At 38.9% G+C, this 12,574-nt stretch overlaps 1 protein-coding gene across 1 annotated transcript; it reads left to right on the forward strand.

The window, feature by feature from the left end:
• The first annotated feature begins 6,954 nt into the window (after positions 1-6,954).
• Positions 6,955-11,591, forward strand: lto1 (LTO1 maturation factor of ABCE1). Its single transcript, XM_047579832.1, has 5 exons — positions 6,955-7,093; positions 8,492-8,597; positions 8,772-8,842; positions 9,131-9,248; positions 10,919-11,591. Exons 1-5 carry the CDS (start codon positions 7,056-7,058, stop codon positions 10,988-10,990), a joined length of 405 nt encoding a protein of 134 aa, XP_047435788.1. The 5' UTR covers positions 6,955-7,055; the 3' UTR covers positions 10,991-11,591.
• Positions 11,592-12,574: the final 983 nt, after the last annotated feature.

Here is a 12,574-nt window from a genome sequence, read left to right on the forward strand (position 1 = left end):
CATGGATATAATGGTACTGCGTGGCAGATTTTGGGCTGCACATCCTGACTTTTGTGGCTACCTCAGTTTAATTCAGTTTTATTTGTTAAGCGTCAATAACAATACAAATTGTCTCAAGGCGCTTTACAAAGCCCAGCCTAATACCAAGCCTGAGACCCCCAGGGCAAAAGACAAACATCCAACAGGAAAGAATCTTGAGCAGGGTAGAGATGGAAATGGAGAGAGATCAGGAGGGAAAGAGAGCAGCAGCAGGAAAAACGAGATAGACGTATACACCTATCATAGACACATACATCTGACTTAAGCATACAAGTACAATCTCATAGTACACAACACAGAGAAGAATGACAATAAATAACAACAAGAGCTAGGAGCATACAACTCTTACTGACAATTGAAGTTCTATTACAGGTGCATTCACAATGAAAAACTGGAGGAAACCATGACTGGACAGGTTAATGAGACCAGGACCACAGATGAGTAGTGTGGAGCTCTGCAGGTCAGAAACATACAACTCCAGGTCAAAGACAGACAGAGGAGGAGGAGAGGGAGATGGAGTGATAGAAAAACAACTACTAACATGCTATACGGTAGTAGCACACAATCCATGAGTAGTAAGAGCGAATAAATTAGACGAGAAATTGAAAGATCGGTGCTCAGTGCATCATGTGAAGTGTCCCAGCAATCTAGACCTATAGCAGCATAACTATGGGCTGGTTCTGTGTCACCTGAGCTTGTCCTAACCAGAAGCTAGTAAAGGAAGAGTAGTAGATATTATGCCTTCCTCCAGAACCCAAACTGAGATTTGGTTTCTTTGGGGTGGCTGAAAGCTCTACCTTCTACTAGACCTTTTGAAACCCTAGAATCCACAAGAAAATCTGCACTTTGATGCAATGTGGATATTGGACAAGGTGGTAGTAGGCGATTGTCAATTAATAGTACCGATTTAAGAAAAAAAAAGAAATACATTGAGTAGACTGAAGCAAAGCACCAAAACAACAACATTTAAAAACAATCCTTCAGACAGTAGAGAGAGGGCCATGGAGTTCATGGAGTTGCATGACCAGCCCCTTTCTGTAGCCAAGTCAAGTCACATTATTCACAGTCTGTTGGAGTTTCTGGAGCTACGGTATTAACTTACCAGTTTTTACTACACTGGCTTTGACAGCCCTATTTACTGTAATTGCTGCAGCATTAGGGACAGTTATTTATAAAAATTCAAATCACAGTATAATATAATATGTAGAATGCTACGGGTACTCTCACACAGGTTATATATGAGTTAATTATGTCGCCCTAAATATTTCTGTCATCTTGTGCGAGTGATCATTGAGAATAACCCCGTTTGTTTTTGAAAATCGCAGGCCCGTCCTTCACCTGGAGCTAGGCAAAGAGTGGAGGTGCTGCACAATGCATACCATTGTAGATGGTACTTATATTGAGTATGACAACACAAAACATACACTCCTTTCTGATGACACAGGAAGAGTTGTGTCTTTTGAAGTTGTGTGTTTGCTTTGTCTATCGCCTTTGGCGGATAACCTCTGACCGCCATGACATAGACGGAGGTTACTGTGGTTCATCTTCACAACGACGATGTAAGAATGTATTTGATAGTTGATGCATCCGAATTAAAAAAAAAAAATAGCTGAACTGAATGAACAAAAATCACGTCAAGTGATGAGCTGCTTTGTAAAAATAGCACAGGCATAGACCTGGGCTTTAAATGTGCCCTGATCTGTTTTCTTAAAGTAAATTCTGCCTGATCTGATTTTGATTGCTTTTGTCCACTCCCGCTTCTCATGCACAGACACTGAAGTAGCATGTAAGGTGTCAATTTTAAGTTGCATCTTACTAATTATCACATAATTATAGTCAATATTGACTCATTACATATCCTGTATTGTGTGTGCTGGGACAGCTGTATCATCAGTTATAATCTGTTGAAGTCTGCCCATGTTACAAAAAGTTCTCAAAGTAAAAGCAAAAAGTATTTTATAGAAAGTAACACTAAGCCTTTAGGTCACTATTTCTTGTCTGGAGTATTTTTTATTGTCTATCAATATAGGATAGTGGATGTTCAGGAGAGAACCCAAAGGTGTTCACCACAGTGATCATCTTTTTCTTTTATTTATTGGAGAGTACTTGAGAGTTATTGAGAGTTAAGGTTATCCTGCTGTTTTTTAAATCATCACGTTTGACCTCTGGAAATACCTTTTGCTGACTCAAACGCTGGATATAAACAGTGTAGCACATGTGCCATTTGCACAGCTGTGTTGCCCTGGAGTCCTGCCAGAGGTTTCTGAGTGTGTCTGCGCTATGAAGCATTAGAACACAACACATCGTACAAAAAGAAAAGCAGACAATAACCTTGATCCCTAACCTCAGTTGAAACCCAGTGTTACTCTAACATTAACCAGTCAAGGCAAACAGTTGCTCACCTGGAGTCTATTTCCTGTTAAACGTGAAGTTGTCCCCGTCAATGTTGTACTACAAAGTGCAGTATAACAGGTTGTTGGGTTCCCCCTGTAATAGCGTAAGGATTGATCTTACTCATGCCCTAAGGGGGTCTAATCTGGCCCATGGGATGAATTTGCAAAGACCTTAACTGCAATTTTTCAATAAAGTAACATCTATTCCTAATGGAATCATGGTTTTAATAAGTGGAAAAAACACAACATCCATTTCATGTCGTTCATAAAATGTTTGTAAAAGGATAGTTCATAAAAGTAAACATTTTCCCAGTGTCCTTTTTTATTCTTTGCACTAAAACAAAGGGAAACATTTGGAGTTGTCAACATTTCTAGCTTATCCCTCGTAAACCGAGCTGTATAGGACCTCTAAACTAAAATGAGTTTGACACCCCTGCACTGAGATAACATATGGTATGAGATGGTGCTATATAAACAAAATGAAATGAATGAACTGAAATGTTGCATGCTATCTTGGCAGAGGGCCCCACTAAGGTGACAGGTGCATTGCATGGTATTGCCATACGGCAACAATTACTTAATTTTAATTAAAGGCAGTAATACAAAGCCATGCCATGATCGTATTAAAAAAATAAATTAAAGAAAAATAAAAATAATTTGCTGATGACCTCCCATTCTCAGTAGAGATGACTAACAAAGATGTCAACATATGACAGACAGATAACCCTCTTCTCCTTAGTCTGGTGCACGTGTCACCACCTCCTACTGAAGTACCAGTGAGCCTTTGCCTGAGAGAAATGTTTGCAGAACAAAGTAATTCATCTGTTAGTGTTGCTGTTGGTTCCAGATCCAAATCCTCCAGCTGTGTTTTCACAGCTGCCAGAGAGAAAACGTGAAAACCCCGCTTGAACTTAACCATTTCTTTTCTGAACTGTACCTAGTGTTGCCTAGTGTTGCTGATAGTTTCCAGCTCAAAAGCTGTTCAACTGATGCCAAAATGGACACAAACCTGCCAAGAACATCAGATCAATAATGAGTTTAGTGCTTTTACCACCCAGAGTGCTTAGGATAGCCTATCAAAAAATGAAAAAAATTACAATGTTGAATCCTTATCTCCCCAGAATAACTACATGTTATACAGTATAGAAGAGGGGCATCTATGGCAGCTTAGAGTATTGCAAAATATGCCACGTATCGTAACGTAACGTACATCTGTGCACCCACTGTCTCTCTCAAGCAGTTGCTTGGTTTGCAATGAAGGTGTGACCCTGCATCTTGTTAGTAGGAAGTGTGTGTGTGTGTATGTGTGTGTGTGTGTGTGTGTGTGTGTGTGTGTGTGAGCACGTTACTGGTCCAGAATGTGTGAGATCAAACTGGTTTTCATGTGGCCCCTGAACTAAGATGAGTTTGACTCCCCTGCTCTAACCGGATGGTACACAACAACACATTATGCATACATACCTTTTTTTTTCATCTTTCCTGTCTTTTAACCCTTGTGTGGTCTTCAGTTTAAGGACCCTCTGGTATCCCTCGGGTCAAATTGACCCAGGACATATGTGGGGTGTTAAAAACAATTTTACTTCTTAAACCATTAAAATATATTGTCTTTATTTCAATTTCAAACAATTGAGATTGCATGTTTAATGATTGCAATCAGTCTCTACTAGAACACAATTAACAGTGGAAGCGTGACTGCTCTTTTTGTCATAAGGTAAGCATTATAGTCAAGTATGACCTCTGGTTTATGGTCCACCCTACCACTTATTGCTCCGTCCCTGTGTAGAGTGCTCAATGAGCACCACATTTTGTACCTTTTTTTGGTGTGTAAGATACCAGGGCAGTGTTGGCTGTGAACATGAAGTTGGAGGAATGGACTGGCCTTTTCTTCACAGTTTGAACCTCAGGTGGAAGCTCTGTCCTATTTTTCCAGACTGTTCCAACCATTATCAGCTTTCTTTTGAGAAGCTCCTGTCCCAGGCTGTACGACGTAAAAACATTGTCACAGGTAATGTTGTGGCCACTGAGGCCTTGTGACATATCTAGCACCACTTGTGTCCCCTGGTTTCTTTCAGCAGCTCCTCCTTCCGGCTTCCCTGTATAAATTTGCATGTTCCATGCATAAGATGAAACAGCATCACAGGCAGCCCAGATTTTGATGCCATACCTTACTGGTTTTGAGGTCATATACTGCCTGAAAGGGCAGCGGCCTCTAAACCCCACAAGCCGTTCGTCCAGTTACATTGGGCCCAGGGTTATAAAGACCCACTGGTCCCACACAGTGCAGATTGCTGCCAACTTGTCCCCCCGCCGTCTAACAGGTCTTGATTCCCGGTTGTCAAATCAGAATACATGGAAGCTCTTCAGAGGCACTGTGGCTCTAAAAGTTGCTCTGTGTGGTGTGTGTCTGTGTGTGTCTGTGTGGGCATGTTTCTGTGTGTCTCTCTGTATGCGGGTCAAAATGACCCGAAGACCATATGAAGGACGTAAATGTGTGGGGTATAGAAGCATGCTATTTTTTTTTTGTTGTTTCTTTATACATGTTTATCACAGAAAATAAGCTAAGGCCATTGAGTTTCAGGTAGAAAAAATGTATATTTGTACCATTTTTCTTCTTGTAAAAATCTGAAACGGGTCAATTTGACCCAAATACCATACAAGGGTTAAGGACTTAATGCACTGTGTTTTATTTTCAAAATAGTATTTTATAATCATTTTAATTATAATTTCATTTATATAGCATCAATAACAATACAAATTGTCTCAGGACACTTTACAGAACCTGGCCTGAAAACCCCAAGCACAAAGGTGGCAAGGAAAAACACCTGATGTGTGTCTGGCATGTGTTTGTATGTGTCAGATTGTTTGTATTTCGCCCTCTTTTCTAGGAATCTCTGACAGAAATATTTCTTTAACCAGATTTAAACCCAGCCCAAAAACCAAACAGCATCATTTAACTTGTCTTACAATGCCCTCTGCTGTTACAAAACCATATTTCAGAGAAGGGCAATCTGGAGTTTTTCATCCAAATCTGAACCATTAAATAGTATAACTATGGGGACTTTTTAGCTTTTTACAGTAAGAGTTGTTAAAACATAATGCTAGTCTTGTACTGCTGTGTTTTACTTCCTAAATAAGGCAACAAATGTATGAAAACAGCCAATTACTGAGAAACACTGTCATTTTACAAGAGTGTAGTTCCGAGTCAATCGTTAGTTATTTGTTGTCATGGAACAATTTGACCTCTTGGCCATTTCAGTTAAAACCATTATATGTTTAAAGGAAATTGTAGCTCCAGGTTTTCCGGCATCTGAGTGCTTGAAGGGTGCAGGAAATTGAATCAGACAGAAGTAGACCAGTTTGTTTATTGTCTGCTTTCTCATTATTAGTTTTGTATCCGTAGAATGTTCCAGTGACTTGTAGAGCAGTTTTAACTCATTCTTCCAGTGATTCAGACAGGGCTTCATTTTCAAAAATCTGTATTTATATGTTAAACATTTACTTAATAACAGTAAATTGTTAAGAACAAAATTTAAAAGCTTATTCTGAATAAGAAAACCAAGCTTAACAACCTCTGCCATAATGGATGGTGTATCTGCCTCTTTTGATTGTAGGCAGCTCTGTATGTTCCTTTTTAAAAAAATAAATAAATAAAAATGTCAATGTGTAAAAAGGCCTCACTTAAATATCCCAGCATCTACTTAAATATCTTAAATGAGCTTATAAAATGCTTTGTAGTCCAATTACCTCATCAGTCACAGAGCTGTTTACCTTCTCCTCAGTCTCCCGTGTTCATCCATCACCGTTAAAAGGTTGAAAATACTATATAAAAATATAAATACTCAGAAATAGTGAAAAAGAAACTAGTTTTACTGTTATTTAGTATTATCACTATAACATTAGCACACTAGCAATAATAACTTGGTAGTAACCAAAGTTAATGTTACGTGTAAATTAAATTTGCAATTTGCAAATTACATGCACACGTTTCACAGTATATGTGATGGTAGCTGCTATTTTTCTAAGCTTTTAGCCTAGATAACTAGCTAACATAAGGCTAGCATAAGGCTTGGTTAACTTCAAACTTCATTTATAAATTAAGTTTTTGAGATCAAGGTATACATGAAAGAGGGTAGGACTTTATTTGTAATGTCATTTACCTCACACAACAGGCAGAAATCAGTTCACATTCAGTTCTTTATTTTAATCTTCTGTTCCCATAACTTTCTATGTTTTTGCTTTTGTTCACTGGGGAAACTGTGGAGTTTCCTCTGTGTTTTCCTGGTCCTGTGCTGGAGCCGTGGGCTGAGTACTGTGGAATACTTTAACTTTGAATCCAGTTTTATTCTCTGTTATTGCCACTTCTTTTCTGGGGGAAAATTACGTTTTCCTGGAGTTACTAAATTAATTGAGAAGATTTTTTTTTGTTTTTGTCGTAGTGTTATACATCTTGATCCACACTCCAAACCAGGTGGTGGCGGTAAAGCACCAGAAAGTTGTTTGCCGACCGCCCAAATAGAAGAAAACGAAGCGTGGAAAGCTTCCGGGACGCGAGGACTGTCACCTGTGTTGACTGTACTACCTGTGTGATTCAGTTGTGTGTTGTTGGCCGTCGGACAGAGAGAGATGGACCTGTTTGACAGCATTCTGTTGGCGGAGGAAAGGTCAGTTATTTGGTTGCGTGTTGTTTTCTCCAGTGTAGCGGGGCGCGTGAGAGACATGTTTCTCGGTTCACCGCACATCCGCGTCGGTCTAGTGAGATGCTCCTAACGGGAAGCATGTCCTGCTTAGTTGCTGCCTACAAATGTGGTCGTGTTCACGACAATCGTCCATATGAACTGTCTCTTTCTTGTGGGGTTCACGACCTCGTATGTTTCCGAAGACATGGCAAACAGTAACTTACACAGCTCCTGAACTGAGACCACGCGTAATCAGAGTAAGGTGGTCATGAATACCACAAGAGGGGCCCGTTCATGTCGACATTTCACGTAAAAATGGTAACTTAAACACGACCCCGTTTGGAGACAGAGGGAATATTCGGTGCGGGTCGAGTTCACGAGTTGCGACCATTGAATTTTTGCTGACGTTATCAGAAAAGATGGAGGTGATCGGTGAGTTAATATGTTTCACTTTACACGTCTAGGGGTTTGGTTTTACTTTATTAATATGTATGAGGTTAGAATATGTTTTGCTGCCTTTAAAACGGAACTTGTAAACTCGTGGTTATGACATGGGATGGGAAGGGAAGCCGTATACGCAAAATGCTTGGCGTGGTCAAAATGAGTCACAAATCAGAGAGCACTGTTGCTAGGCTACAGTGGATAAATCGATTAATCGACTTATCTGTTGATTCTTTTTAAGTAATGTTCCGGCTATTTTCTGAGTTTTTGATGGCAGTACTAAAATATAACTGAACTTTTCCTAATAAATGTTATTCAAACCTAATAATGACATATTTACATCATGAATTAACCTTGAAGTTTTACTGCATTATACCATGCAACAACAAATCACATATCCTTCATTGATATAAATCATCACACAGCTGGAACTAAACAGCCAGCAGAGAAAACACAGACCAACTTTACATTTCACTTTAAACATGTCAGAATTTCATCTTATCTCTCAATATTTAATCTAATCCAGAAGAAAAAAAAAAAAAAAACTTAAAATGCAATTGAGAGTCTCAGTATTCCTCTGTGTTCTGTTACTGAAATCAGAGGGGAGCAGCATTAGCTGTGCAGTGTGTGAGTGGTATCTGAGGTTATCAAAGCAATACAGATACACCAGCTCACAGGCAGCTTTCAACAGGTGATCTGCTATGCTGTGTTTCCTATGTCATCAACATGTACTGTGAATTATGCTTGAGCCCATCCCTCATTTTCATACATAGTCCCTCTAGCGGGCATGTGCTGGTACTACAGGTAACAAACAGAACACTGATTTCTATACACTGAAACCTGTGCATCATGTTACTTGTATTATTAGGTTTTTCTCACTTTCCCATTTAAATTACCAATGAGCTACAGACTACTTGATCATTCACTGTGGTTACTTCTCAGGTTCCGAAATGAGGGCTTCCAGGAGGGGTTTAAGAGGGGAACTCGCCGGGGTCTGCAGGATGGACGCAGACATGGAGCCTCTCACGGGGCCAGACTGTCCTCTGAGGTGAGGAAACTCGGGTTGTTTTCTGAGCTGCTTTTCTCACACAAGCCTGTAAGCACTGGCTACCATGATTTTCCAATTAAAGTCAGGCTCTTTTTGGGATTCAACAGCTTGTTGGCTAATTAGATTTTTGTTTGAGCCTTTCAGGTTGATTTACTGTCTCTAGCTCTTTTACAGATATCCTTCTATTATGGATTTACAGTCACATGGAAATGTCTTCTACAACATAACTCAGATGTCAAATCAAGGTATAGTCTACACCGACAAGATAATTAACTTCATTAATCTTATCTTTTACCTCTAATAATCTGTTACTTTAATTGAAAGTGTTTCTGCTTCATTTTAAAGACACCAAACATGTGTCAGCTAAATTAGGCTAACGTACTGTTATTTGTATAAAATGGTCCTGTTTATTTCCATTTATTAAGTAGACTATATTCACTAATGGTAAAAAACATAAGTGTGTTCTGTTGGAAATTTAAGGTGTTGTTACATTTAAAATTCAGTGGAAATTTTTTCATCTTGTGTGTTGACAGAAAGCGTTTGAAAGCAATGGAGACTCTCCAGGATTTGATCCAAACTGCTCTTCTTGATGATCCACTGTCCACGAAGCAACATGATGATACAGAGAAGCTTCGAGCAAAGTTCAGACAGGTAATCGAGTTCTTGTCTTTACCATTTTCATGATCAAGGATTTTGTATTGAATCAGAACCAGATATGGATCCTTTATAACTCTTTTCAGACATAGTACCTCGGCTTTACTTAAGCTTTCAAAAGCACCATGTGCTCCATAAAATACTGTCTGTAACAAAGCCCAGCATTTAATTATTAGACCTTCACAAATGACAACTATCACAGAAAGTTAAAATAGCAAAAGTGTCACTATTAGAAACAGACTCATATGTACTTTTACTTTGCAGTGGGCAATGACTTGATACTATTCTGTCATTTTGATGAAGTTTAGTTTCCTCACATTTTCCAAAGCTGCTAAGAGCCCAATGACATCATGATGACAATAACTAGAAACATGTTGACAGGGCATTGGTCCATGAATGTTAAATTAAAGACTTAGCAAAACAGGAGCAAGAGCAAAAAATGTTAGAATATTAAGGAGATTACATCTGATATTAGCCTGAAGCATATTTGTCATATTTTTATGTTGGGTGACTTGTGCCCACTGAAGCTGAAACTCCGATGATGTGTTGCTGTTATTCATCCTGTGTAGACACTGACCCAGCTCACACCCCGCACCAGAATGTGTCTGGTGCAAGGAATGTGTCTAGATCTGATCACAAGTTTGCGACTACAAGAAGAGATTTGTTAACTCGCCCAAGACGGATTAAGCATCCAGACACAAATGGCCACTTTTCTTGTCACGTGGTAAATACAGTGTGTCCTGGGAAGTGGAGGTTTACCCTAAAATGATTTGGGGGTGCAGGATTGTGGGTACTTTGTTATAATACTATCATTTGTTTTTGTTTTCGCCCCTCAATCTTTTACCAGTGTTTTAATATTCATTAACAATTTAACAACTCCAAGTCCCAGTCTGATCTTAAATGAACAAAATTTTCTCCCTGCAGATTCATAAAGACATTTGTAAACTTACTTCTATTTTCCTAGATCACATGTGCAACTATATTAAGTCCAGTAAATAGGTCTGAGGCTCCAACAGGCCATGAGAACGTGTGTTCTTTACTACAGAAATAAACTCTGCAAACCTAGACAGTTATTTCATAGTTTCCCAAGCACAATATGATTGTTTTATCTATTTGATTGGGCACACTTTCAGGACTTCCAGGAAAGTCCACTGATTTTGTGGGTGAATTTGTTCTTTTCAGTGTCTGCCCTGTTTATGAAGTCAGATGTTTTCTTCATGTCATCATTTTATGGGGGTCTCTTTACTGACTGAAGGTGCTCATTGGCCAATTATTTGTTAGAGCAGTACTTAAACACACGAATAGGCCAATTTTTCATTTCAGTTCAATTCAATTTTATTTATATAGCGTCAATAACAATACAAATAGTCTCAAGACGCTCTACAAAATCCAGCCTGAAACCTTCAGAGCAAGTCTGAATGTGATCCATTCATGCATGTGATCCATCGATCCATTGTTTGAACAGCTTTCTACTGTTCCCTAAATAATAAAGAGGTGTATTTGCTATAAAGAGTGGGACTAAGGTCCAATCACAAAGCCAACCATGGTCACTTGAGACACATTCTGATGCCAGGTGTGAACAGGTGAAACCTCCTGTGTGTTGCGTAGTTCTTCGGCATTATTGGTGCAGTTATTGGATGGTATCTAATCTCTGTGTCACTGTGCAGGTCTGCGCTATGCTGAGTGTCCCTACTGACTTCAATCAACACGTCAAGACAGCTGAGGGGACTTCATTCTAAATCTGTACTAACGATGAGGACGAGGACCTTACTACTGTGTCTCATGCAGACGGGAGGAAGCCTGAACTGCTTCATCTTGCAGCCCTGATGTCAGATTCACCTGCTGCAGTTTCATTAGTGCTGGAAGTGTGAAACATCGATTGTGTCAGATTTTTGAGGACCTGATATGTGGAAAGATCAGTCTCAGGAGATGACACAGATTGTCTGTACTGTTCAGCTGTGGAACTGAGCTCTAGTAAGATTCAAAAAACGGAGATCATGAGGAAGAAATTGTGTCATTGTTCTAGTGTGGCTGCCCAACATGTGGATTTACTGCAGTGATTCAATGAGTGAACTGAAGACAGTTACACAATAAATGGATGGAAATGCATGAAAATGAAATTTTGGAAATGCATTTCTCAGAACAGAGGCAAAGGCAGAATAAAACACTTGTTGGTGTCTGAAGAACCCACTGTGTTTGGAAAGTTTAACTAAATAACATTTTTTTAGCAGTGGTGCAAACTACTACATTTACACAAGTACTGGAAGTAAAAATTTGTGAGTTTGTAGAACATGATGCATACACCAAACATGTTCTGTTATTAAATATATATTAAATCCATTTGCTGTGCTACTGTGCTATGTATACATTACCTGTCACATTCTCCTGTTTATTTCTATATTGTAGGTTAGTATGGAAGACAAAACAACTATGAAAAAGACCATACAGAATTATCTAGTATACAAAAAGTGTTAAACCAGAATATGTTTTATAAGTAGACACTTTTTGCTGGTTGGTGGTTGAATTGCTGCAAAGAAGCCACTACTGAGGAAGAACAACAAGAAAAGAATTCCTTAGGCAAGAAACAAGGAATGGACTTTAGACCAGTAAAATCTCTACTGTGTCCATATATTATGTTTGGTTTTCTTGAGGTTGTGGCTCCTGCTGTAAAGCATGGAGAAGGGAGCATGATGGTGGGGGGGTGCTTTGCTTTGCTGGTGACACTGTCAATAAGTTATTCAAATTCAAACCACACTTAACCCGCGTGCTTATCACGGCATTCTGCAGTGACTTGCCAGCCCATCTAGTTTGTACTTGAAAAACAAATGGTCCTAATTTGTTTTTCAACTGGACAGTGACCCCAATGCACCTCCAGCCTATGTAAGGGTATTTTTCCTTGTAATATAATGTGCTATTACACCTTTAATGAATTTAAATGCACACCTTTTTAAGACTTTGCAGAGTAAGTGGAAAAAAGAGCAGACAAATAACAACACTGGAGTGAGACTTCACTGTTGCTCTAAATGACAAAGTCAATGATAAGCAGATTTCTTTTTAAATACCTTAACCAATATATTCTTGCTTACTTGTTCACTTATACTGTTGTATGGCAGTATATACAGTGCAAAATTGTCGGTTTTGGTTTGAAAACATGACATGAATCCAGAACATGTCACTTTTTCTTTTTTAAATAAAGGCAGATTCGACGTCCCTCTGCTTATTCAGTGAATTAAATACAAGAAAAATGTATAATAATATTATAACTTTTTCACATTTTGAGGTTATAAACATTAAATAGTCCATACTACGCTCATTTACAGGTC

This window comes from Mugil cephalus, chromosome 3 (genome assembly GCF_022458985.1).
Source record: "Mugil cephalus isolate CIBA_MC_2020 chromosome 3, CIBA_Mcephalus_1.1, whole genome shotgun sequence".
Lineage (NCBI taxonomy): Eukaryota > Metazoa > Chordata > Actinopteri > Mugiliformes > Mugilidae > Mugil > Mugil cephalus.

Coding starts and splice junctions, on each gene's coding strand:
- lto1 (XM_047579832.1), top strand. CDS start 7,056: ATGGACCTGTTTGACAGCATTCTGTTGGCGGAGGAAAG. Junction 8,598..8,771: donor GGGCCAGACTGTCCTCTGAG/GTGAGGAAACTC, acceptor GCTCTTTTACAG/ATATCCTTCTATTATGGATT. Junction 8,843..9,130: donor AACTCAGATGTCAAATCAAG/GTATAGTCTACA, acceptor GTGTGTTGACAG/AAAGCGTTTGAAAGCAATGG.